General features: G+C 57.2%; 1 protein-coding gene across 3 annotated transcripts in view; it reads right to left on the bottom strand.

Annotated features, from left to right (window-relative positions):
• Window positions 1–26,852, bottom strand: part of MGAT5B (alpha-1,6-mannosylglycoprotein 6-beta-N-acetylglucosaminyltransferase B) — a 73,805-nt gene that overhangs the window by 38,023 nt on the left and 8,930 nt on the right. For all 3 annotated transcript variants that reach the window (XM_045044558.1, XM_011289402.4, XM_011289403.4), the window contains exons 3-8: window positions 21,890–22,037; window positions 7,721–7,836; window positions 7,122–7,195; window positions 6,095–6,265; window positions 5,207–5,371; window positions 3,950–4,119 (exon numbers count right to left, since the gene is read on the bottom strand). In XM_045044558.1, coding sequence (XP_044900493.1) covers window positions 3,950–4,119; window positions 5,207–5,371; window positions 6,095–6,265; window positions 7,122–7,195; window positions 7,721–7,836; window positions 21,890–22,037 — 844 coding nt within the window. The remainder of the gene's footprint in view (window positions 1–3,949; window positions 4,120–5,206; window positions 5,372–6,094; window positions 6,266–7,121; window positions 7,196–7,720; window positions 7,837–21,889; window positions 22,038–26,852) is intronic.

The raw sequence follows: 26,852 nt of genomic DNA, 5'->3' as shown, positions 1-26,852 counted from the left end.
CAAGGCCTCCTGAGTGCAGTGAACCCCACCTGCACCGCACTGGCCCTGGGATAAGCAATGGCAGTAACTACAGGCTCAGTGCCAGGCCCAAGAGGTGGCCAGAGGAGGAAGTGCTCTGGGCAGGTAAGGACTCAGGGTGAAGGTTGAGCGAGAAGACACCTCAGCCCAGGTTGAGAAGCAGAGTAACTGAGGTAAATTCCTATCTCTTATGAAGACTTGTCAAATACCTTCTCTTCCCTGGGGGGATGATTCGCTCAGGGTGGTTGATAGGCTGTCACAAATGCCTGGGAGAGGCCTGCCCATTCCCTCAGGGAGCAGTAAAGGAAGGAAGTTCTCATGTCTCTGGCCCCAGAAGATGCAGGGAGGAATCAAGCTGAACCCCATCTGATAAACGTGAATTCGTCTAACCTTGAGGCAGGTCAAGGTGTCAGTAATGCTGATAGGATGCTTCACACTCACAGGGGACTTTGTGTGTGGCAGAGCCTGGGATGAGGGGTCCGGACAGCCCTCACCCCCTGGATTCTTTCCACTGTATCTTAGGGTCTCTGATGACCGAGGGGACAAGGGCCCCTAGACCCTTGCTTGCTGCTCTGCCCAAGGCAGGTCTGGCTTGTGGCTAACCACAACCCCTGCTGGTGCCATCCACAAACTGCCCAAGACTTCTTTGACTTTGCAGACACAGGCTCCCTTTTCTCTTTTCTTCACCTCCCCCCCACCCTATCTGGCTTTCCTGCAGGAAGCGTCCAGGCCAGGCAAAGATGCCTCTTTTCATCATTTGCAAAAACGTTAGCAGCATTTTGCTCCACAGTGTTGATGCATCTGAGTCCTCTGTTCAGAGGGAGCTGGAGGTGAGCAGCAGTGTGTGCTGGCGGGTGGTGAGTGGGCACACTCAGCTCTGAAGAGCCCTGCACAATGTGAACAGCTTGGTCTGACAACAAAGTGCCACCAGGGTGAGAGTCAGAGTGAGGGACATGCTGGTTCCCTCTCCCAGTGCTGAGTAGCTAGTCTGCAGGTTCAGCACCAGCACTCAGGGACAGCTCCCTGACCAGTTCCTTCCCACTCTGGTGACCGACCTCCTGTCAGATTTTGGCAGGGGCTGGGGGTAGGGGGGTTGAGGGGTAAGGGATGTGCTACTCCCAGGTGACAACTCCTCCCCCAGAACCTGCTGCCCCCAACCTGGGATTGTGTTTCCCAGTGCTGCCACACCATACAGCCCCATCATTAGTCCCTGTCATCTTCCTTCTTCCCCCTTCAAAGTGAACCCTTATAGGTATTGTTCCTCTCTGAAGACACTTCACCTTCCCTAGGCCTACTGCAGACAAGTGCATCGGTCTAAAACAGTGACTCCAGCAGTGAATCACAAGCCACAGGGATAAAAACCTTCAAGCCACTAGGTCATTTAGTGGCCTCCCAGCACAACCTGGTATCAGCCTCCTTCTCCCCGTAATCCTCCATCCATAGAGCTGGTCCTAGTACCACCCTCCGATCAAGGTCACATGGAGCCCTACTCGAGTTACTGGCAGACTCCAAGTTCAGGGGAAAACTGAGAGGATGAGTAGCTGCCCAAACCACGCTGACCTAAGATTGTCTATGGCTTTGTCCCCGCCAGTATCCTCCGCTCTCCAATGCTCCTGTGCTACAGAGCATCAGCATTTGTGGCCAGGACAAAGTGCTGATCAGAGACATCCAGAACCAACAGACCATCAAGATGGCGGGCAAGTTCTGGACAGGAATCACACGTTAGCTTGAAAACCACCTCAGAGTAAGTTAATGGGCTGATGAAGGAAAGCCGCGTGTAGCAACAACTCTGAGGCCTTCCTTAGTCATGCCCTGGGGCCAAGTTAGAACAGTCTCATCCAAATACCAATGAGAAAGAGGAAGAAAAAATCCAACCATAAATCCCTAACCATAAAGAGAAAAAGATCGATGCTTTTGATTACATTAAATTAAGGCTTTCTGTTCCTTGGGGGGAAAAAAAGAAAAAATGACAGAGACAAGCCACAAATTTGGAGAAGATTTTTAAACAGATATAACTCACACAGGATTTATACCCACAATATACAAAGAACTCCAACAACTCAATAAGGAAAAGATAAACAACCCAACAGAAAGGTGAGCAAATAACGTGTGTGGGCATTTCATCAAGGAGAAAGAAGGACCAACTTATGACAGAATGCTCGGCCTCGTTAGTTGTCACGGAAATGCAAGTTAAGAACATAACAAAATATCATGATACCACTCGACACCACCCTCAGTTAGGAAGCCTGATTACACTAGGTGTGGGTGAGAACACAGACACTGAGGACCTCCAGTTGGTGGGGTGAAATCGGTGCCATCACTTTGGAAAACAGCTGGCATTATTTCACACCATTAGTCCCAATGATTGTGCACCTTAGTCCATCCCAAAGAGAAACTCAGTCTATACCATGACACAGGTTCCCCAGGTGACATGTATAAGAGTGTCTACCATAGCATCATTCAAGATAAGTTACAAAAGCAGGAAAAAGATGTCCACAGTCAGCAAAAACTGATAAATAATTAAGGACCATCCACATAATGAAATATAGCAGTGAAAATTAAAAAAATAGAGCTACTTCATACAACATGGGTGAATCATCGAAACATAATAATGGGTGAAGAAAGCAAGTCTCAAACGTTACATACAGTAGATGCCATTTGCACAGAGCTCAAAGCAAAAGAAAAGTAAACCGTATGCTGTTTATGGATACATGACCATGTAAAAAATTAATTTGTTTTTTAAAAGCAAAGAAATGATAAACACAGAGTCCAAGTTGCAAGTTTCCTCTGGGGGGGAGGCAGAGGGATCAGGGAGAGAAGGGGCACCAGGTGGATACAGGAGTCCTGGGAATATTCCTTCCTTCCTTCCTTCCTTCCTTCCTTCCTTCCTTCCTTCATCTTTCTTTCTCTTTTTCTTTCTTTCTTTCTTTTAAATTAATACTTAAAATTTTTTAATATTTTATTTTATTATATTTTGAGAGAGAGAGAGAGAGAGAGAGAGAGAGAGAGAGAGAGAAAACATGAGTGGGGAAGGGGCAGAAAGAGAGAGGGAGACCCAGAATCCAAAGCAGGCTCCAGGCTCCAAGCTGTCAGCACAGACCACAATGCGGGGCTCAAACCCATGAACCGTGAGATCATGACCTGAGCCAAAGTCACTTCCTTAACCGACTGAGTCACCCAGGTGCCCCGGGAATATTGGGAGAATTCTGGCAGAATCACGGGAGGACACCCTATATTTGCACTTCCTAACATCTGTTACATACATTTTTGTATGTGTCAAATATTATATGATAAGCATTAATAAATAAATGAAGAAAAACTGTATTTCTAGATCTCACAGGTGCAGTAGTTAAGCCTAATCACACTTGCACACAGGCATGCACACACACATACACACAATCCTTCCCCCTCTCGTCACCACCTCCCACCTCTAAGAGCATCAGGGGGACCCTGGAAAGGCAAGCGTTGGGGAAGGAGAGGCATCAGCAGCCCACCTTACCACCCCCCAGGTCTTGCCAGCCCCCCAACCCCAGAACAGGCCCAGGAAGGAGTCCAATTCCAGAAGAAAAACTCCAAGACTCCACCAAGCCCCCCAAGACGGCAGGCAAAGAGGACCCCAGCTACATGACATGGCTCAATTCCACAAACTGGTATTTGTCAGCCCCTGAGTACAAACACCAGGGCATCTGTTGGCCCAAGATGGAGAAAAGGATCCTTTGAACAGCACTATGCAAATATACTTCCTTGGCGCATCCCAAACATGACCAGGAACCGACATGGAGAGGAGCAGGGAATTAGTAATGTCACTATCCACAGTATACCAAGAACCTCCCAGAGAACTGCAGGCAGAGCAGTGGCCCCCGGGGGACAGGTTCCCCTTCCTTCCCTGCCCTGCCCTGCCCTGCCCTCCCCTCCCCTCCCCAGCACTCACCTCTGCAGCTCCTTCAGGGACACTGTGATCCGCAGGCCATGGCCCAGGACATAGAGAGTGGCCAAGATGTCTGCCCACTGCACCATCTCCCCCAGAGGCCCGCCCTTCAGCACCCTTGGGCTGAACACGTCACCAGACTCCTCGGTCAGGAAGCCAATGTGAACGAGGATCTAGGGAGGACACAGGGTCAGCACGGAGGGAGGACACAGGGTCAGCACGGAGGAGCAGCAGCTCTTGCCCTGCCACCCCCAGGGAGACCTGGCCAGCAGCAGATGCTGCCTCCAGGCTGTGCCTGGGCAGGTGTTTCCTGGCACCAGAAGGGGGACCAAGAGGCAGAGTGACTGCACTGGGCACTGGGGATAAAAGTGAACAAGATGTTCACATCCGGCTCTCAAGGCGCTTACGTTCCAGATGGAAGAGGTAGACAACAGTAAACACAGACAAGAGATAATTTCATGAAATGATAGGGACTCTGAAAGAAATAAACAGGGTGATGTGAGAGTCAGGTAAATATTTATTGATGGATGGATAGATAGATGGGTGGATGGGACAGTGGGTGGGTGCACAGATGAATAGATGATGGATAGGTGGTTGGATGGATGGATGGATGGATGGACAGATAGATGATGGATGGATGGACAGATGGGTGGCTGGCTGGCTGGATGGTTGGATGGATATGTGGGTGGATGGATGGATGGATGGATGGATAGAATGGTGGATGGATGGATGGATGGATGGATGGACGGACAGACAGGTGAACAAATGGATGAATGGATGGATATATGATGGATGGGTGGTTGGACGGATGGATGGATGGATGGATGGTTGGATAGGTGGAAGGATGGATGGACGGATGGACGGATGGATGGATGGATGGATGGATGGATGGATGGATGGATTGATGGATGGATGGATGGACGGACGAACCTACAAATCTCCCCCAAACAGGCTACGTTATTCTCAATATTCTAGGCAAATGCCATGACTTTTCTGCCTGAAAAGCACAAGATGTCTACAGAAGGCAGAACCCCTAAGCAGTGTGGGAGAAGGCTTGTCATTCTACCCCAAACGTGAAAAGAGCCGGGGCCACCATATGCATCTATCCTGACTCTGCCTCTCCTGTCCCAGCTAAAATTTAAATAAATTCAATAAAACCTTTTCAAAGACAGACTCAGTGCCTACTTGTAAACCTGGGGCCCTAAGCTCATTTCCTAAGCTCTGTGAGCTCAGCTCCCTGAATGCACAGGGAAGCAGTACCTGCTTCTGGTCCCTCCAGACGCTTCCCAGCTTCTGTGCCAGCCGCTGGGCAGCCAGTGCCCACTGGGCCGTGAGCCTCTTGGTCCGTTTCTTCATGAAGATTAGAGACTCCTTCCCACTGCCCATCAGCTCCAGGAGGTGGGACAGGTTGCTCCGGAAAACTGCCTGGAGGGGGGCCCAGACCTGGGTCCTCCAGCCCTCAGCCCCCAGCTGCACCATCACTGTCACCTGCTGCCCCTGGGGACAGGGGCCCGCACCCTCCCTGGGAGGCTGGGGCCTGCTCTAGCTTCTCCTGCCCTTTGTAGAGGCCGAGGAGCCCCCACAGTCGGGGAGCCCTGGTCTCACCCACCAACACTAACCCCCCAGCCCAACCTTCTGTCTCAGCCCAGCCTTCCGTCCCAAGCCCTTTGGGGGTGGGCAGCTGTGACAGTTCTCAGGGGTCTCAGCTGCGACACAGAGGCAGCGAGGGTAGTGGTCAGAGCTGGTACTCGGATGGCAGGAAGTCCGGGCCACCTTTCAGTGGAGCTGGAGTAACGAGGTGCCTTGAACAAGTTAACGCCACTCCCTAAACTCAGAATCTCCATCTGTTCAATGCGGTCGCATAAAGGCTGCTGGGAGGTTTAAGTACATATAAAGCACCTGGAAGCCTTCCAGAAGCGACAGCTATTGTTACTATTATTCTTTTCCATCTAGGGGGTGCCTCCGGGGCCCCAGCTTGCCCCTCAAGGAGGCCACGCCTTGCAGCATCCCCAGAAGGTAGGACAGGCAGGCACGGCTGGCTGGCCTCACTCAGGGTTCCACCTGATGACCCTTAGGGACGCCCCATCTGAGGAGACCAGCTGGCCTGTCTACCAGCCCCTCACGGGCCTACCCACCTCCCACGCCTACCTGGACTTTGGGGAGGGGCTTGGGGGCCATCTGGGTGGCTGTCTGATTCCTCCAAGGCAGCGGGGGACAGAACCACTCGACCTCGCTTAGGTAGATGAGGAAGGAACACTCGGTGCCGTCCACCCCGAAGAAGGCGTAGCAAGGGTCAGAGGTCCAGCGGGCGCGCATCCACTGTGGAGAGGGCCAGCCCAGGCCAGGGTGCTGGCACCAGCCCCACCCACACCCTCGGCAGGCTCTCGGCATGCATGTCCTCGGGGACCCTCAGGGCGGGACCTCTGCCACACTTAAAGAAGCAGCAAGGGCCAGAAGCAGAGAAGACAACTAGACCAGGGCCCCACGACCCAGCCCTGTGTCCTGGCTGCTGAGAACCTCAGGGAAGGCCGAGCAGGACCACCGTCCCCCAGGCCCGGAAAGAGGAGGACCCTGGGAGAACAAGGCCAGGTCACGACACATTCAGGGACAGCTCCAGGCCATACAGTGGGAGACACAGCAGCTCAGGGCTTGGCTGGTCATGGGGAGCAGGATTCAGCTGAGGCCAAGGTCAGGAGCAGACTCCAAGGGCACAGGGACAGGAGTCAGAGCAGGCCCCACCCACAGTGATCCCCACATGTCACCGAGGAGGGGGTCTGCAGTGCCTCTGCTCTACCCTCTCAGGGAGTTCAGAACCAGTGACGAGCTGGCTTTTACGCCACGGACTGCACCCCGCAGATGGACAGACTTCATGCAGCCACGGGCCCCTGGGGGTGAGCCCCCAGAGGTGGGGCTGGTGGGGTAGGGGGCTTTCTCAGCCCAGCTGGTTGCCAGGGTGGGGAGCAACCTGGGTTGGTGGGCCAGGCAGGCGGCCCAAGAGGAGAGGCCATCCCCCTGAGGCTGGTCTCTGCCAGCCGGTGCCAGGGTCAGGGGGCTGGGCAGAGAAGCCCCCACTAGCAGAACGTCAGGGCTAGTCTGGGGCAGAGCCCCTGAGGAGGAGCCTGCCCCGCCCCCCACCCCGGTCACCTCTACCCCCGCCCTCAGCCCCAGGCCTTACCTCCACCTTCCCTGAGCAATCGGGGAACTTGGGGTCACTGGGTGCCTCACACTGGTCCCGCCGGCCTTCAGACACTGCAGGGAGGGAAGGTCAGGTTGCTGAGGCCCCGGGTGTACGGAGGGGCCCCGCGAAGTGTTGGAGAGGCCTGGTCTGCGGTGGGAAGGGGTCACTGAGGAGCCCACACCGCCCTCCCTCCGCTGAGTTTTCTCACCTGAAAGGCCACCTGACAGAGGGCCCCCGAGCCCGGGTTCCCCCCTCTGCCACTAGCCCTCCCCCTCCAAAGCGGCTTCAGAACCAGTAAGGAGCTGGCTTGAATGTCTATGGACCCGTGTCTGGATAGGCAGACCTCACGTACCCACCCAAATATACTCAAAACTCTTTGAGGGGGACCCCCAGCCTGCTGCTCCCCACATCAGGAGAAATGCAGGGGCCACAGAGGTCCTCCAAGACCTCTGTCCTCACGCCAGGTCACAGCAGGGTGAACCCCAAATCATCCCACTTAGAGCCTGAGGCAGGAGCCAGGACAGATGCCGCGGGGAGCGGTCAGGGCCGCGCGGTACCCCGGCCCCCTGGAGGCAGAGGGGTGCCCTGGCCCCCACCCTTGCTGTGGAGAACCAGGCTGTGACGCAGGATCTGGTCCACCTTCACGGCGATGTCTGAGACGTTCTGGGCGATGGCCTGGATCCGCTCCATGAGGCCGGCCCCCGGGGGAAACCTAGGTGGGAGAAGCCAGGGGTGAGCGGGCACAGCTCGCCGCGGTGGCCCTCCCGGGAGGGACTCAGCACGTGAGCAGGGGCAGCGGGCCTGCCGTGCTCCTGGGGACCCAGACGCTGCCCTGCAAGGGACTGAAACAGGGAGACGGACGGCGCTGGGCCAGCAGACGGAGGCGTGTGCCCTCCCCCGCCCCCGGGGCTCTCTAACCACCCACCGCACACGCCACACGGGAAAGCCCCCACTTGGTGTGTCAGGCCCGCCGGCCGGTCATCCCCACATGCGTGTGCCCTGCATGTTGGAGGGCAGTGCCTGAGGCCGAAGCAGACAGAGGAATTCTATTCCAGAGCCTGGACAGGATCTGGCCCGGGACCCCCAGGCGACAGGAGCCCTTTCCCGGGCATGGCCGGTTGCCCCGAGTCTACTTCTCCATTTCCTCCCAGAGGGGCTACGTCGTGCCAAAATAAATTCCACCCAAAGACGCCTGGGGACTTGCCGACTATTAAGCCTCGAGTAAATTATCGCTGGGCTCCTGGGCATGAATTGTTCCCAGGATCTCAAACACATTGCCTGCCACAAACATCACGGCCCTCCTCCCTCCACCCATACTCGCGTCGCCTTTATTTTCGGAGAATTTATTTCCTGGCGTTGATTACTGCTCGGCTCTCGGAGCAGTTTATGAGGCATCACCTGCAGGATGCGTCTCCTTGCAAAGACCCGTGCCGAGGTGGCCCCGCTCTGCCGGCCGGCGCGTGGGCCTTCTCCAGAAGTCGCCTGCCCTTCGCGAATACGTTAATTCCGATCTCTGATTCGCACCTCGTCCTCTGGCTCTGAGGGCCCCGCTCAAGCTCCATTAATCCCTTTACAAGGACGGGGGCTTGAGTGCCGCACAAAATGGGAATTATAGGAAGGAGGACTTTTCCAACCTGGGTTCCTCTCGGGGGATCTGTCTGCCCGGGGAGGCACAGCGGTGACAGCTGCCCACCCCCGGGGGCCGCCTTCCTAGAGGAGAGGACAGCAGCGGCCCCATCCACGGAGGGCGTGGGAGGCCGGTGGGGGCCAGGAGGACATGGAGGTAGGGTGGCAACAAAAGGAAGAAGGTGGCAGGAAGGGGCAGACGAACCCTCAACACACACACACACACACACACACACACACACACACGTGCACATGCACACGTGTGTGTGCATACACATACATACACAATCCCGTCAACTCCCTCAAAAACAAACAAAAACACTAATGGGATTTGTACCGGATTCCTGCGGCCATTGAAACAAATGACCACAAATGTATTCTTGCAGCTCTGGAGGCCAGAAGTCCGGAATCAAGGTGTTCGAGCCCCGCGTCGGGCTCTGTGCTGACGGCTCGGAGCCTGGAGCCTGCCTCGGATTCTGTGTCTCCCTCTCTCTCTGCCCCTCCCCCGCTTGAGCTCTGTCTCTCTATCTCTCTCTCTCTCTCTCTCTCTCTCAAAAATAAATATACATTAAAATTTTTTTTTCTTTTTTTAATGGAGAAGACAAAGTCACTCCCTGGTGGAGTCTCGTGAGGCCGGAATGAGGATACGGAGCAGTAAGGACGTCTGCTTCTCTGGGAGATCAGCCCTGCACGTGTACCCGTTCCTGCCCAGGCCGCGGTGTGGCCGAAGCTGCAGCCAAAGGGGTTTGGGCCAGACCAGCGCTTGTCTGTCTTGTCTTATCATCACTCCCGAGGGAGCCCTGGGAGACATTTCCCCCTACTCGCCCTCCTCCGTGAAAAGTGAAAAACACAGACATGCTGCCTCTCCGTTTACACACGGTGGCCAGGGGAGGGCCACAGGCCATTGGGACGTCTAAGGTAATTTCTCCCTCAAGAAGCAGGCTTCACCCTTGGGGGTGATACGCACCCACGGAGGATGCCTGCTTTAAGCCAGAGGAAGGATTCCATGACCCTGACGTCCGCTGGGCTCTGCATCAGCCCTGAGTGAGCACGCTGGGACTGCTTTCCTCGCTGACATGTGGGGACAGCACGGACATTCCTCCGCCCGGAAGGAACACTCAGACGACCGCAGGAGGCAGCCACCGGGAGGAGGGCCCGGAGCTCGCAGCTGCTGGGCCAGGGTCGGTGCCCAGCATGGGAGGCCAAGCACAAGGCGGGGTGCTCCCGGGCACCCCTTCCAACTTCTAACCGAGACCCCAGAGCACAAACAACCCCTGTCAGGGGACCAGCGGGGGTCCTGCTAGGTCCCCAGAGACTTTGGAAGGGACCTCACCCCAGTTCAAGCCTTCCTGAAGGATCCTCTCCCTCAAGGCTCTGCTCTATCCATCCAGAGATCTGGTTTTGGGAGCCAGATCTCTCCTCTGAGCCCTTCACATGCTGGGGTGTGGTTGTGACCAGCTGGACCCCCGGCGGAGTCCTGGGGCGCCTGGCTGTCTCAGTCGGTAGCGCGTCTGACCCTTGACTTGGCGGTTGTAGGTTTGAGCCCCACAGTGGATGCAGAGATTACTTCCAAAAGTTGTTTTTAATTAAAAAAAAGAAGAGGGGACACCTGGGTGGCTCCGTTGGTTGAGTGTCCGACTTTGGCTCAGGTCATGATCTCACGGTTTGTGAGTTCGAGCCCCACATCAGACTCTGCACTGAGGGTGTGGAGCCTGCTTGGGATTCTCTCTCTCTCTCTCTCTGCTCCTCCTTCATTTACTCTTTCTCTCTCAAAATAAATAAACTTAAAAAAATGTTAAAAAAAAAAAAAAAGGAGGAGAAGGAGATAGAGGAAGAGGAAACCCCCAGCGGAGTCCCGAGTTCTCAAGGACAGGAACGTGCTTCTGGATGGAGACTGGGCACTGTCCAGCATGGGTCATGTGCCCAGGGCTCCAGCACTGTGCTGGGCTGAGTCGTGTCCCCCCCCCCACCCCCCACCAAGTTCACATCCACCCAGAACCACAGAACGTGACCTTATTTGGAAATAGGGTCTTTGCAGACGTCATTCGTTACGATGAGGTCATGCGGAATCAGGTTGGCCCTCAGTTCCGCTCCTGGTGTCCTTATAAGAGAGCCATGTGGAGACACTCAGGGGAAGGCCGCCACGGGACAGCGGAGGCAGAGGCCGGAGGGACGCGGCCACAAGCCAGGGACTGCCAGGAGCCACCAGGCACTAGAAAAGGCGGGGAAGGATCCTCCCCTGGAGGCTTAGGAAGGAACGGGGCCCTGCTGATACGCAGATTTCAGACTTCAGCCCCCAGAATCAAGACAGAAAATTTTTGTCGTGTTAAGCCATCCGGCTCGTGGTCATTTTTCTGGTGGCAGCCCGAGGACACTAATACAGAGCTGAGGGCAAATGGTTTTTAGTCCATCGCAAAAGGAGAGTCCAGGTTCTTTTGGGCCCCTGCTGTCAGACTTCCTCTCCACTAACCTCTCTGAGCTCAGGGGCCAGCTCCTACCACAGCTGGAGAATCTCGAGTACCTCACAGGGTGATGCCCAGGATATCAGGTGCTCAGCGACGCTCGAACACAATAAATGCCTGACACGCCTTTCCTCCCTATCCGCAGCAATCGCCCCGGCCCCCAAAGGAAGCGTCGCAAGTCTGACCGCAGAACAAAGCGCTTCACGTTTCGGAGGATTTTCGCACGGGAAGCGTTTCTCAGGCAGCATCACTGGCAGGGGCTCTAACCTGCGCAGGTGACATCCGTCCGACTTAACAATTCAGATGTGACGCCACCGCCATTATCCTGGACTTCGCATGTGGGCAGCACTTTCATTTTCTGTGTTTAATTTTATTGAAGGGAGACAAAGAGACTGAGCGGGGGAGAGGGGCAGAGGGAGAGAGAACCTAAGCAGACCCCACCCGCAGCGCAGAGCCCCAACGCGGGGCTCGATCCCGTGACCCTGGAATCATGACCTGAGATGCAATCGAGAGTCGGATGTTCGGACCGGCGGAGCCACCCAGGCGCTTTTATTTTCAAATAATACGTGATTAGTCTCGGGGCGCCTGGGTGGCTCCGTCGGCTGAGCGTCCGACTTCGGCTCAGGTCATGATCTCGTGGTTCGTGAGTTCGAGCCCCGCGTCGGGCTCTGTGCTGACGGCCTGGAGCCTACCTCGGATTCTGTGTTTCCGTCTCTCTCTGCCCCTCCCCTGCTCACGCTCTGTCCCTCTCTCTCAAAAATAAATTTAAAAAACATTAAAATATATATATATATATGATTAGTCTTCTCTCCCTGGGAAGCTCTCTTAAAGAACGACAGTGAAAGTAGATGCCACGAGACCGCAGACCACAGCCACGGCCTCGGAAGCTCCCAAGTGCAAAAGAAAAAGGGGGGGGATGGACCAGGACGTCCGAGCAGGGGCTTCCTGCTGAGGGGGCCCCAGGCAGTTCTCTCCACGGCATCAGGATCCCTTCTAATGGTCCCATCGTACAGAGGAGGAAACCAAGGCACAGCAAGGCTGAGTGACTTGCTCAGGGCCACGGAGCTATTAAGTGGAAAAATCAAGTACCAGTTCACCGGCAAGGGGTCTGTGCTCAAGGGTGGGCACAGGGGGTGGGGGTGGGGCAGGCTGTCAGGACCAAGGCCGCGATCTAGGGAGTGACATCCCCGGGGTGGAACCCTCAGGACCGTTTCTGCCCAATGCCCCTGCCCCCCCTTTGCACTTAACCCTGTAGCAGCACATTATTCCCGAGCCCGACCCCGCGGCTCCCCACGACGGGTGAGGTTCTCCGGCCCCAACCTGTAAGCTACGGGTGCCGGGCAGGGGCAGAAAAGAGGGAAGCTCTTAGGGCCAGCAGGCCCTCAGGTCAGCTGGGTCCTACCATCCCTCCCAGCTGGGCAGACGCTCCACGAAGAACCACAGGACCTTTTCACATCCCGCCCCCTGTCTCCAAATGTGGCAGTCACGTGGTAGTCTCAGGACCACAGGGCTGGGCAGACAACGCAGGCCGGGCACCTGCCCCCTCCAGGTCTACGATCTGGGCCAGGCCCTTCCTTGCCTGAGCCCGGGGCCCTCATGTGGGAATCACGGACCTGGATAGAACCTTCCTCACTGGGCCACTGCTCAAGTCAAAGTACATAATAAGTACCCAACAGAGAGAGGCTGCTAGTATTATTTATTATCTTCATTAACTATTATCACTGTTGCTTCAGCCAGCTCTCCATCAAAGTCCACTGAACACCAGAACTCAGCCCTCAGGGCGGAGGGCCACCCCAGGCTGGTGTTGGCTAGAAGAGGCCCCCGACCTCCCTCTCCCAGCAAAGGGGCCCGAGGGGGCCTGAGCCAGCCTGAGACACAAAGTCTGCAGACAGCAGGCAGGGCAGAGGCGGGAAGGGGAAAGCACGTCCCAGGATCCGCGGGCAAGCTTCCGAGGAGGCCACCGCCGCCCCTACCCCACGGAAGAGTGCCCCCCCCCCGCCCACTCTAGGAGCTCTTACCTGCCCTGCCTGGTGGAGCCGCCCCCTCGGGGTGCCCAAGCCCATCACACTGCCTTCGTGGGCCCACGAGGGCCCTGAGGGCCTGCCCGGGTCTGGGAATCGGCATTCCCAAATTAGCCGGAGAGGACCCCAGAGCCCTGCCGGCCTCGCCCCTTACTTTATGGAGGGGAAACTGACCGGGAAAAGACAAAATCACAACGACGACGTCCTTGAGGTGGCATGCAGGCTGGGGACAGGGCAGGGACTCAGGCCGTGGCCCTCTCTGCCAGCCCTTGCTCCTTCCCACTGCGTCTGCAAAACACGAAAGCACGCCCGGAGCTCAGGACACGGGCCCGTGTGATTTCTGCACAACCAGGAAGCGACAGGCACGCGGCCGACCGTTTCTTCCCTGCAAAGGGAAAGAAGGCCAAGCCGGGCCCCTGGTCACCCTACTCCCCAGCCCCGGGGAGCCACTGGGACAATACTCCAGGATCCACAGTATTCCGGCTCTCCTGCCTGAGCACCCCTCACCTCGCACCCACAGGCGGACCGCCAACCCCTCCACCAGAGCACAGGTGGCCTCCTGGACAGGCCAGCCCCCAAGGCCACCCGTGTTGCAGCCAGCCCCCGGCCACTGCCCCAGTGCCCCTCCCCCCCTCCAGAGAGGCAGCCAACACCACAGCCAGTCATCACAGGGGCAGGACACAGATGCCACGTATCTGTCCCTTCGGCCGGCCAGGCTGGCTGGGCTCCAGTCATCTGCTGGCTTCAGGCCACACCCCCCCCCAAGAGGCCCCCTTGAGGCCCCAGCCCCTCCTCTCGGCCCCTGAGCCACCCTCATTCCCTGGCCCCTTGAACAAGCTCTCCTGGACGCCTGGGGAAGGAGGTTGAATTTCGTGTTCCTCCCATGATTTATGAGGGTTGCATTCAATTAACAGGGTATCGATTCCCGCACAGCTGGCCAGCGTGCTTGCTGGGAGTTGTTATTTTATTACGAAACGGGTCGCCTTCCTTTTAAAACACCGAGACTCAGCCCACAGGTGCCCACAGACACGCTGGCCAGGAGAGAGAGACACGTTCGGCGAGAAACACGAGCGTCGTGGACGGGGAGACGCGTTCTCTCTGCGGCTGGCTCCCTCCCTGTCTGTCCCCCTCTCACGCATACCACACGGGATGGAAAGTGTCCAGCCTTCCGTGCAACTTTACCGCTCTCCTCCTCCACGTCTTTGGCCCCCTTCACCCCCGTCCAGAGCCCCTGATGCTGTGGGGGGGGGGGGGGGCTCTGAACTTGACCCAGGATCTTCTAGCCCCGTCCTAAGCAAGAGCAGAGAGCATTCTCTCTTGCACCAAGAAATACACATACACATCCATCCACATAGATTTATATTAGAGCAATAGACAGACAGACAGACGGATGACCTCCCCACTATTGACGGGAACAGAGCCGGAGTCGGGCTTCGTGCGGTTTCAGCACGTGCGGAAGGGGTCAGTGCCCCATGAGCGGGGCAAAGCGGGGTGGCAAAGCTGGCCTCGGGGACACAGGAGCCAGACTCCAGCTCCCACCCCCACACCCCAGGCCTGGCTTTCCCCCGGGGGATTTTTTTTTTTTTAATAGCTCACGTGTATATTTTGTTGAAGACACATGGAGACCCTACTGTACAGGTGTATCTTGCCTGTCTTACAAACAGCACACAGTTGGATGTTGAGAATCTCTGTCTTTGTTAGGATAGTTGACTGTTCACACTTATCCTCATATTTGCTAGGTTTCCGCCCTGGAAGCCTGACTGCCCTTGTCACCCAGCTGCCGGTCCCTCCCCACCAGCCTGGCCTCTCTCCAGCCCAGGGGTCAGACAAGCGCCCCCACCCCCACCCCGATCTCCACAGGGAGGCTGTCCTGTTAGGGAGGGGCCCCGCACAGGGTGGGACATAATTGAGGCACGCCTTTAAAAGCAGCCCCCCCCCCGGGGGCACCTGGGTGGCGCAGTCGGTTGGGCGTCCGACTTCAGCCAGGTCATGATCTCGCGGTCCGTGAGTTCGAGCCCCGCGTCGGGCTCTGGGCTGATGGCTCGGAGCCTGGAGCCTGTTTCCGATTCTGTGTCTCCCTCTCTCTCTGCCCCTCCCCCGTTCATGCTCTGTCTCTCTCTCTGTCCCAAAACTAAATAAACGTTGAAAAAAAAAAAAAAGCAGCCCCCCCCAAAAAAATAAAAAAATAAAAAATAAATAAAAGCAGCCCCCAAAGTGGTCTTCCCAGGTTACGTGCCCCCTGCCCTGCTCCCCACCCTCCCACGTAGGCCTCTTGGCTCAGGCCACAGGCTTTGCTGGCACGCAGGTGGCCAACAGCATCTAGGAGCATTTTCGAGTTTCTCTTTTTTTTTTTAATGTTTATTTATTTTTGAGACAGAGAGAGACAGAGCACGAACGGGGGAGGGGCAGAGAGAGAGGGAGACACAGAATCGGAAACAGGCTCCAGGCTCTGAGCCGTCAGCCCAGAGCCCGACGCGGGGCTTGAACTCACGAACTGTGAGATCACGACCTGAGCCGAAGTCGGACGCTGAACCGACTGAGCCCCCCAGGCGCCCCTCTCTCTTTTTTTTTAAATGGAAAAACCCTCCTCTCCTTACCCAGACAAGAATCTCGACACACCTCCTTTCGGTCATCTCCGCTGCACTGTTTAACTTGTAATCCAACTCTGTTTATAATTACAGAACCTGCTCTTTTCACAGTGTCCCTTGTCCCTAAAATCCCCGCAGGTCCCCGTCCACGTCCTATTTGAGGACGGCATGAGCCCCACCCAGTCACCACAGTCAGGGCGCCGTTTCCTTGCTGGTGGACATTTCAAGCGTTGCTCAAACATCTCTCTCTTTTTTTTTTCAGACTTTATTTTATTTTAAGTAATCTCTCCACACCCAACACGGGGCTCGAACGCACGACCCCGAGATCAAGCATCGGATACCCCACTGCCCGGGCCAGCCAGGCACCCCGTTGCTCACATTTTTTGACGCTATAAAAAAGGCGTCCGCGACCAACGTGTTCACAAACGCGTTTCTAAGTTAAGATGCTTCTCCTAAGACGGATTCCCAGCACGAAACCACCAGGTCCAGGGCCGTGACCACGTTTAGGGTTCTACACTCACACGGTGGCCGGCGGCCCCCGGGGTTCAAGCGGCTCCTGCTCCCAGACGCCACAGGGCAGCAACTAGGCACCCCCACGTGGGCCAGCCTCCTCCGGGTACAGAACGGGAAGTCGTCTGGGACGGGGATGGCCGCAGCGCATGTGGCTTCTGTCTCCCTGTGACGCTACACGTGCCAGGTTCACATTTAACAGAGTTCCCAAGGGCACCCAAACTACCTGTCTTCCCTTCCTCCTTCCTCCCTTCCTTGTTTCCTTTCTTTTTTTTTTTAATGTTTATTTATTTTTGAGAGAGACAGAGACAGAGCTTGAGCGGGGGAGGGGCAGAGAGAGAGGGAGACACAGAATCGGAAACAGGCTCCAGGCTCTGAGCTGTCAGCACGGAGCCCGACGCGGGGCTCGAACCCGTGACCTGTGAGATCATGAGCCGAGCTGAAGCGGACGCCCAACCGACTGAGCCACCCAGGCGCCCATCTTTCCTTTCTTCAGCAGGCACTTACTGAACTCTGGGATCCAGAAGTCAAACAGGCAAAACCCCTGCCCTCACAGAGCATACATTCCAGCTCGGGAGACAGACATACACAAACAAATCATGGAAATACACAGGGCGAGGGGGTGATAAGCGAAGAGGGATGGGGAGTCCAGGAGAGTGGGTGCAGCTTGACATAGGTCCTCGGGGAAAGACTCACTGGTGACATTTAAGCAAAACCCAGAGGAAACCGTGAGAGTAAGAAAACTGACTCACTTGGCTGGATCTGAGGAAAGAGCATCATTCCAGGCAGAGGGCATGGCCTGTGCAAAGGCCCTGTGGCCAGAGGGCGACCACTGTGCTACAGGAACAGCGGAGAGGCTGGTGGGCTAAAGCCCAGAGAGTGAAACAGAAGATAGCAGGGGAGGTGAGCCAGACACACAACAGGGCTGGGTACACGGGGTCACAGGCCACTGGGTATGATAGGGAGCCATGCAGGAGGAGGCACCTGACCAAATTGGTATTTTAAAAAAATTTTTTTAAATGTTTATTTATTTTTGAGAGAGAGAGAGAGAGAGAGAGACAGAGCATGAGCAGGGGAGGGGCAGAGAGAGAGGGAGACACAGAATCCGAAACAGGCTCCAGGCTCCGAGCTGTCAGCACAGAGGCCGACGCAGGGCTCGAACTCGCGAGCCGTGAGATCACGACCTGATCCGAAGTCGGACGCTCAACTGACTGAGCCACCCAGGCACCCCGGTATTTTTTTTTTTTAGGTTAGCTCCATGCCCAATACAGAGCTTGAATTCAAGACCTTGAGATCAAGAGTCGCATGCTTTACCGAATGACCCAGCCAGGCACCCCTGAATTGGTATTTTAAAATAATCTCTCTGGTTGCTGAGCTGGGAATCAGTGGGGGGACGGGGACACAGGTGGCGGCCGTGGGGAGAGGTGGGATTCTGGGCACATTCTGAAGGTGGAGACAATTTGCTCACGGACTGGATACAAGTGAGAGGGAGAAGGGTCAAGGCCGACTCCAAGGTTGGGGGTCCAGGCAATGGAAACAGTGGGGCTGGCATGGCCTGGGTCGGGAGGGCTGGGGAGATGGGGGGGGCTCGGGTGTACCCAGGAGACACCGCATTTGAGTCATTCCCGGGACCCCCAGGTAGGTGGGCAGGTGGGTACTTGAGACTGAAGACATAAACTGGGACATCTAGAGTCTGTAGACCGTTTCCACAGCCATCAAGTTTGGGGTTTGCTCCCCTCACTCACCAGGTCCTCTAGACGTTAACCCTCTGCTGTTATCTCTTCCCGCCAGATGAGGACAGCGGGGGCTCGGAGGAGTCACATGACGTGCTGCCGGGCCACCGCCCCAGTCAGCAGCCAGGATTCAGACCCTCCTTGTGGGGCCTGAGCCGCTGGAACTTCCAACAGACACCTGCTGTGGTGACTCTCCAGCTGTGCCCCGGGCCAGGTGCGGGATCCCCCTCCCCAGCAGGGTCCCATGCTGCTCTTGGAGAACAGGGCTCCACCCCCGGTCCCCCTGTGTCCTCTCCACCCATTCCGGAAACCCCGGCCCAGACTCCACACACAGTAAGCGCCCGGCAGATACGGACTCACGCTTGACTCGAACGAAGAAGACGGCCTGAAACGTTGGCCGTCTTTGCTGCTGCAGAGAAGCCTTATGGGAAATTCAGAGATCATTACTGTTTGGCTTTAGGGTACATAATACGATGCCATTTGCAGCAAATCTGCAAATAACCCCTAATTAGGTTTTCCTAGGCTAAAAAAGCAAATTTGCTTTCCCAGAGGACATGCCAACCACGCGGGGGCGGGGGGAGGCAACAGTCCAGAAGCTTCCGGCAGGGCAGGGCAGGAGGAGGACAGAGGAGGTAGTGAAGGCCACAGATCATTTTGAGGCGGGGGAATCCAAGCGCAGGGAACAGAGTCTGCTGGAAGCACAGCAGCACGATCGCAGGTTTCTCATCTGCCCGGCCGCAGCCAGGTCAGCCCCGGGTGGGTCAAGGTGGGCGGGGGGCTGGAGTGTCACGCGGGAGGTGTGAGCCAGCAACCCCCCCCCCCACACACACAGACACACTGCGTGCCCTGGACACGCCCATTTCTCTCCCTGAAACAAGAAACAACAATGTCCCTGAAATTTACAGCTCTGCCTATGGGGTTTGATGGGCTCTGCTGGTCTTGATGGATTGTTGCTACTTCCCCTGGTCGGGGAGGGAGCTAGGAGGTGGCGCGGACTCCCCTCCTCCCCGAGGCAGGGCAGGGGAGGGAGGGAGGGAGGGAGGGAGGGAGAGGCCAGGATGGGAAGAAACCAGAGAGGCGTAGAGCTGCTGACAATAGCTCACCCCACCCCCCAGCGTCCAAAAAGGCAGGCCAGCTGCCCCTCTGCTCTGTCGCCCACAGCTGGGTGCTCAGTGGAGAGGCGACAGCGTCCTCTGCCCTCGCCCTGGTGACCTGTGGACAGACCGACAGACAGCCCGGAGGGGCGGCCGCAGAGCTGGGGGCAGGCAGGAGAGGAGCAAGGAGGAGACAGCGGGGGTGAGGGGTTGGATTAGAGGGACGATGGACGGACGATGGACGCCATGTACATGCCGAAGAAAATGATCTCATGCCCCAGAGGGAAGGAACTCCATGGGAGCCCAACACCTTTGCCTCCCTCCCCCCATTTCTGCCACCAGCTCCCCCGCTTCCCTTTTCCACACAGCAGTTAGAACTATCCTTAAAAAAAACCAACAAAGCCAGCTCCTATCACCCCCTCTTTGTGAGCCCTCTAGCAAACTCCCACGCCTCTTAGAATAGTGTCCTCAATACTCACCACAGCTGACAAAGCCCTACGCCACCTGCCCTGTCAGCCTGTCCTATCCCTCACCACCCTCCGCCATGTTGCCTTTCCCATTGGTTCTTTTTCCTCCAACACACTAAAGCTCATCCTACCCCAGGGCCTTTGCACTTGTTCCTTTCGCTTCTTCAAATCCTCTACTCCCAGCTCCTCGCGCGGCTGGCTCCTTCCCATTGTTCAGAATCAAGCTGAAGTATCACCAACTCAGAAAGGCCCTCCCAGACTGCCCTGTGGGAACAGGACACCCACCCCAAACCCTTCAGAGCACGTATCGGTATCTGACATCATCTCATTAACCTCTTTTTCTCAGTTACTGCCTGTCTCCTCCACAGGAGTGAGGACAAGCTCACCACTGCGTCGCCAGCACCAGTAGCCTGGCGCTTAGTGGGTCCAAAATATATTTCCTGAGAGGATCTGTCTAGTTTGTTCTGTCAGGCGCTCATCCCGGGATGGTGAGAGAGCGTCTAACCAGGCGCCCAGCACCCAGCCAGGCAGCCGACTCAGGAGCCAGGCACTGTGGCCGGTTCCTCACACTACGAGGTTCCAGGACTGTCCTTTTGGTGTCTACATTTCCCAACCCCCCCCAAAAAAAAAAAAATCAAGGCAAAGATCTAGTGAAGGATAGTCTCCCCCCGAGCTGTAAATTAATGGATGCAAAGTGTTGCAAAGGAATAAAAACTAACCCACACGCAGCCACACGTTCAATAAGCAGCCACCAAGGGCACAGGGGTCAGAAACGTGAGCTCTGGAGTTAGCTGGCCTCGGTCCAGAGCCGGGCCCGGCCCCTCAGCTGCCGGGCAACTTCGGGTGAGTTCCGGAACTTCTCTGCACCTCACTTCCCTCCTCGACGCGGCAGAGATTAAAGCACCCACGAAGCGGGGGCAGAGCTGACGACACCGTTGGGGTTGGACCCGACCGGCTGTCAGGACGCTCAGTCAGCGGGGCCCGTGTGAGGTGTGTCCCGTGACCAGCAGCCCGGCCCGCACAGGCTATGTCAGCGGACCCCACGCGGCTCCAGAGGAGGGGTCCGTGCCACACGCCCCCTCCCCCGGCCGGCCGGGGCCCCACAATGACCAGGACCGGCCGCCAACACTTGAACTTTGACTCTGCGAAACTCCAAACAGCAGGTGCCCGGAGCCTCGGCCTTTACCTCCCACGTGCTGGCTGAGGTACGTCCTTCCTACACGTTGTCTAGAAGCGTGGATTTCCACTGGGTTTTTCAGCCGTAGAACATTCTTAGCAAATCACACCGGCCAAGGCATAGCTTTTCCTAAATCGTGTTGAGTGCCGGGTTCAAACTTACTTTTTAGCAGTTAGAACACGTTGCGCAAATCCACGTCACAAGGAACCCCAGTGTTGGAAAGAGATCAGGCGGAGCCCGTCTCCCTGGGATGGGGCGCGGGGTGGGGGGGCTGCAAGCCCTTCCCTCCACAGCCCAGTCCGAGGGCCCTGACTCCGCGCTTCCTCATTCTCTGGGTTTCCGGGCACTTAAGCACCCAAGACACCATTTGGTGTGGGCCCGCTGCTGAGGCCCATGGGACTGTGGCCCAGACTCTTGGAGATGTTTGGATATTCTGGACTCGGGAGGGAAATATTTAGAACGAATAAACCAAGAAATCCTTTTTGGCAAAAAATGACCCGGGCCCATCGGTGGAGGACGGGTAACCACCGGGGCCATCCCACCCCCGCATGACCGTCAGCGTGGACAGAGCTCAAAAGTGCCGTGTCGAGTGAAAAAAGCAGGTGCAGGAAATGCACCTGTGGGATGCCCGTGAACCCCACGCACCGCGCGTTCCCAGCATGTGCTTATACAACACGCATGTGCCGGGAGCCATTGACGCCTAACTCGGGAAGGCACCTGTCTCCACGGGGAAGCAGGTAAAGCGCCCCCCGGCCTTCATCTCTGGTCCTTATTAAGAAGGGACAAGAGGGAGTCAGGACACCAACACGGCAAGACGTTAACAGCCGCTGAATCTGGTGGTGGAAACGCGCTCTGGGGTGGTATTCTTGTGCGGCTTCCGTATTTCTTAAGTTTTCTCCATTAGCAGAAAGGGGGCTGACCGATAGCACCCCCCCCCCCAGCTCTGGGAGAGCATTTGGAGGCTGCACGGCAGGCAGTCGTCCCCTGCTGTCCCTCCCCCCCCCCCCCCCCCCCCCCCCCCGCCCCGCACGGTGTGATCCACCCCTCCCCCACTCCAAGTGCCACTCTCCCTGCGGGGACCCCTTACCTGTCCGCAGCAAAGTGCCCGTCGCCAGAAGCCCGGTGCAGCTCAGTGCCGTTCTCCAGTCTGGCCAGCGCGTCCATTCGCTTCGCCATCAGCTCCAACAAATCGCTCATCTTGCGCAGGACGCCGCGGGACTCCGGCCCGCCCAACACTGCAGACGGCCCACGGGCACAGTCAGGCTCAGCCGCAGCCCGGGGGCCCCCTGAACCTGGCGGCTCAGACTCCAGCCCCGCTCCCACTCTCCCAGGCCAAGGAGGGGTCGGGAGAGTGAGCCCACCCCACCCCTCACCCCTGCAGGACAGGAGATCCCCCCCCCCGCTTCGTTGTGTTGGGGTACAGAGCCCGGGGCCAACCTGCTCTCTACCACCTGGGTGACACTGAGATCATCTTAACCTCTCTGGGCCTCCGTTTTGTCGCGTGCAAAATGGAGCTTTAGACATCATCTCAGGTCTGTGCAGAGACGGGAAAGGGCCGGTTGGGGGAGCAGGAACCCCAGGGTCCCCCAGCACTAAGGTCCAGACAGGATTTCTGGATCAGGGCTTCCAAAAATGTGGCCAATTGCCCACTCCGCACCTGACTCTCCTGGCCAGGTTGTTAAAATCCGGATTCTCAGGCCCTAGTCACCGTCTGCCGATTCACATCTGTAGGGTGTGGGGCCCAGGGGTCTGCAGGCTGCTGGCCACCCACGTGGTGTGCATACACAGGAGAGGTTGTGAACCCACGTTCAAGGAGCTCGGGGCACTGTTCTCCTGTCAGCCTCTGGCAGACCCCTTCCCCACCCCACCCCCCCGGACCCCAGCATAGAAAACCATCGCGAACTCGTCCTCTCAGTTGGCCGTTGGATTCCCAAAGATCAACTCCTGGACTGAGGGGCAAGAGAGACCTCGTGAAAAGCAAAATTAACTAGAAGCGAGGGGCTTCAACCGAGATGCCATTCATTAACCAGCCCAGATTCTCCACGATTTCCTAATTATTCCCGATCATCGTGTCACACGTGCCCGGGTGGGAGAGAGGTCCCTGCCTCCCTTTTCAACCAAATCACGTGGAGGTGTTGACGGCCCCTCCAAACAGTCCACAGGTACTCGGTTCCAGGTGCCACAATCCCCAGCTTGGCTCCGTGAGACTCCCCGGGGCCAGGCTCTGAGCCTCTCACAGCAAATGAGCCCTGTTATGGAGACCTGAATGCTTCCCGGGGTTTCCAGGGGTGGGGATGGGAGGGCCTTAGGTCGGGTTCTCCGGAAGCAAAGCCCAAGACCAGAGTTTAAGGGCGAGGCTTTTATTCGAGAGGTGAAGGAAACCCCGGTCAGGGAGCGAGGAGATGACACAGGGAAGGGGAGGCAGCCCAGAGAGGGCGAGCCACCAAACTGGGGGAACCAGCAGGTGCAGAGCCTGCCCCCAGAGTTGTCCTCTGGGGGTGGGGGGGCCGTGAGGGAGCCAGGGTATGCGCTCAACATCTCCTGCAGTCACTGTTGAGGGCTGCTCCCAGGGACAGCCCGGCTCTGCTACTCTCCACCTGCCGTGGGTGGCACAGCCAGCTCCAACGACTGTAGGAAGCCCCGGGCAAAGAACCACGGTCACCGGACGCTGCCAGTCTGCCCGTGTGCATGGGCATCGTGAGGGCCGGGGGGCGGGGGACCAGCGGCACTGGGGCCCAGTGGGCTCAGAGGGGCTCTCGCCCACCTCTGCCACCAATCCCCGATGTGGCCGTGTGGCCAAGGGCGAGTCATGGCAACACTATTGGCCTCTGTGTCCCCAACCCAAGGAACAATAATCCGATGTCACAGTGCCAAGAGGGGGCAGCAGAGAGCATGGCAGGCCACTAGGAAGTGGGGGGCAGGGGTGGGGAGAAGAGGGGAGACAGGAGGGGGCTGTTCTCCTCTGTTCCAGGCATTGGACTGAGCTGGGGGGGGGGGGGGGGCGGGGGCGGCAAGGAAGGCTTCGTGTCACCAAGGCTGCCTGTGACATTTCTGCTTGGATTGTCCCCCGTGTCCCCTGGCTCTGGGGCCTGGCCTGGCCCAGTGGCTGCTACCACTTTCTCTCACTCCTGGCTGGGGTCCCCTGGAAGCTGAGCCCACCTGAGGTCAGAAGGGAGGCCACCAGGAGCCGGGGAGGGCTCATTCACGTGCTATGGAAGGAAGTACCAGCTGGCCACCAAGTCCCCAGCAAGGCAGAGCTGCAGTTTCCTTAAAGAAGCCAGGGTCCCGGGCTCCAAAGCGCACACACGCACACACACACACACACACACACACACACACACACACAGTTACCCAAGAACAACAGCAGCGGACGGTGTTGGAGAAAATGCACATCTAGAGGAAGGAAGTAAAGACGCACTGTCTCCACCCCGTCTCCATTCCCGCACCAGCAGCTGAAGTAGCTAGAAGTCTCCCCACATTTCCCCCCCTTGGAAAGACTGGGTAGATTTTTAACAAACCAGTCGGGATTAGGAGATTTCACCATCGCGTGAGGTGAAGCCAGTTTCTCCCACCGCTCCGCCCCGCCCCACTCACTCAGTACTCAACCAGTCAATCAATCCAAGAAGATATAAATAGCTTCCTCTCTCTTTCAACTCCGCAGAATCGGGGCCAACGGTTAGTCTTTCAAATCGCTCTCATCCCTGAGACCCCCACCCAAGTCCATCATCCAAATGTAACACCTGGCTTTCACGTGATGCCCGGAGCACAGAGTAAAACAAGAGGGGGGGTTCCCATCATCTCAGCTAGAAAAATAGGGGAACATCAGATGATCTGATCTGGCCGCTGCTTAGTACTACTCTTGGAGTTGTGCAGTGCGCCACCTGCACGGCCTCCCGGGGCAGCCCTGATGAGCCGATGCTCACAGCTCAGGCTCAGGTGGCCTCTTCCCCAAAGGTGCGGGATGAAAAAAGGAGAATGAGACCACGGCTGGGGACACCCTCAGTCAGAGCCCGTTAACCAAGCCCCTCTCCCCCAGCCATGACCTGGCCAGAGCACTCAGGCCCAACTGGACCAACCACAGAGTCTGGGCAACAGCTCGCTCCTGCAGGCGCGGCACCCCGGCGATGCTGAGCCCATATCACTGCTTCTGGAGCAGTGCTGTGCTCCCTGGAAGGCCTCGGGCCTGGCACCCGGGCCCTGTCACACTGCCGCCCCTCTCTCTGAGCCCATCCCAGGCTTCCTCCACTCCTCCTCACTGCCTGAGCCCCTCCCTGGAACCACAGGGACACAGCCTCCCCACAGACACACCCTGAGCCCCACTGGGCAGGCTGCAAAACAGCTGCTGAGGCCAATAACCGAGAGACGCGGCGACCCCAAAAGCCAAGCAGAGTCAGAGCAGGACAGCGGCCTCGGGCAAGCCGGAGTAGGAGTCGCGAAGCCTGGACTCCACCCGCTCGGCTGCCAGCCGCAGGGGTGCGGGACCGATAGGTGCGCCACTTTCCCTCTCTGGGCCTCAGTTTCTCCTCCTCTAAAATGAGGGCGTTTGGGGCGCCTGGGTGGCGCAGTCGGTTAAGCGTCCGACTTCAGCCAGGTCACGATCTCACGGTCCGTGAGTTCGAGCCCCGCGTCGGGCTCTGGGCTGATGGCTCAGAGCCTGGAGCCTGTTTCCATTCTGTGTCTCCATCTCTCTCTGCCCCTCCCCCGTTCATGCTCTGTCTCTCTCTGTCCCAAAAAGAAATAAATGTTGAAATAAAATTTTTTTTTAAATAAAATAAAATAAAATAAATAAAATAAAATGAGGGCATTGGACTTACTGGACCCTGAGATTCTATGGGCTGGGACTGCCGTTGTGGCTCATCCCCTAATTGCCTCTGGAGATGAGGGTGATAGGAGAAGAAAGAACCATTTCTCCCAAAGGTGGCCGAATCCCCTTAGGGCGAGAGCTCAGGGCCAGAGCAGAGGCTAGATGCCCAGGGCAGAGGGACAAAGAGCTAAATGACCCTGCATATTCAAGTAGGGAGACTGGAGATTCCTGGCTCAGCCTGGGAGAGGAGGAGGGAGAACGAGGCAGGGGGCAGGGGGGGCAGGGCAGCGCCCGTGCAGGGGTGGGGGGGAAGCGCCAGCTGCAGGGATGCAGGAGGAAACTGCCATCTGCTTGCTCTGCTGAGCAGTGGTCACAGCCCCCATGCCATTACCCCCACCTCTGTGCAGGGGCTTCCGGGAAAGCATGCCCTTCCCTCTAGGTCAATGCCGGGGACACCGAGGACGTAGGAGGGGAGAGGCAGGAGATCAGAGCAAGAGGTGGCCAGGGAAACGTAAGCCCCCCAGAGAGTCCTCAGAGATATGTGGGGTTCGGGATGGCCCTTCATAGGAAGGATGAAGCCAATTCTTAAAAAATGTCAACAGATGGGGCGCCTAGGTGGCTCAGTTGGTCGAGCATCCGGCTTCGGCTCAGGTCATGATCTCGCAGTCTGTGAGTTCGAGCCCCGCGTCGGGCTCTGTGCTGGCAGCTCGGAGCCTGGAGCCTGCTTCAGATTCTGTGTCCCCCTCTCTCTCTGCCCCTCCCCCACTCATGCTCTGTCTCTCTCTGTCTCAGAAATAAACATTAAAAAAAATTTTTTTTAAATGTCAACAGAAAGGGTAACCCCAGAAGACCCGAGGGCTGAGGGACGTGGCTAAGGACACAGAAGGCCCCTTTCCGATGGGTCTGTAAGGCTACCTCCATCGGACCAGACCAAGACTGCAAGACCGTCCCCAGCCCCTGGGGGACTCAGGGTGGCCCTTCTTGTCTGCAAATGGCACAGACTAGAAGCTCCAGAGACCTGGGCAGCCAGCTCCCCACCACTTGCAGAGGATCTCTGGGGCACGGAGCTAGTCCCCTGACTGCCACCACCCACCCAGGGACTGTCAGCAGAGCAGCCCCTGCCACGGCTTGCCCTGAGTCACCTCACCGCTCTTGGTGTCGGCTAAATTGAAATGTATTTAATGTGAGGCCCCAGCGTTGTCTCCATATTTCCATATAAATAAGGAAAGCTGGGAAGCCAGGAGAT

Source organism: Felis catus, chromosome E1 (genome assembly GCF_018350175.1).
Source record: "Felis catus isolate Fca126 chromosome E1, F.catus_Fca126_mat1.0, whole genome shotgun sequence".
Lineage (NCBI taxonomy): Eukaryota > Metazoa > Chordata > Mammalia > Carnivora > Felidae > Felis > Felis catus.
This window is presented reverse-complemented; position numbering and strand designations above follow the sequence as displayed.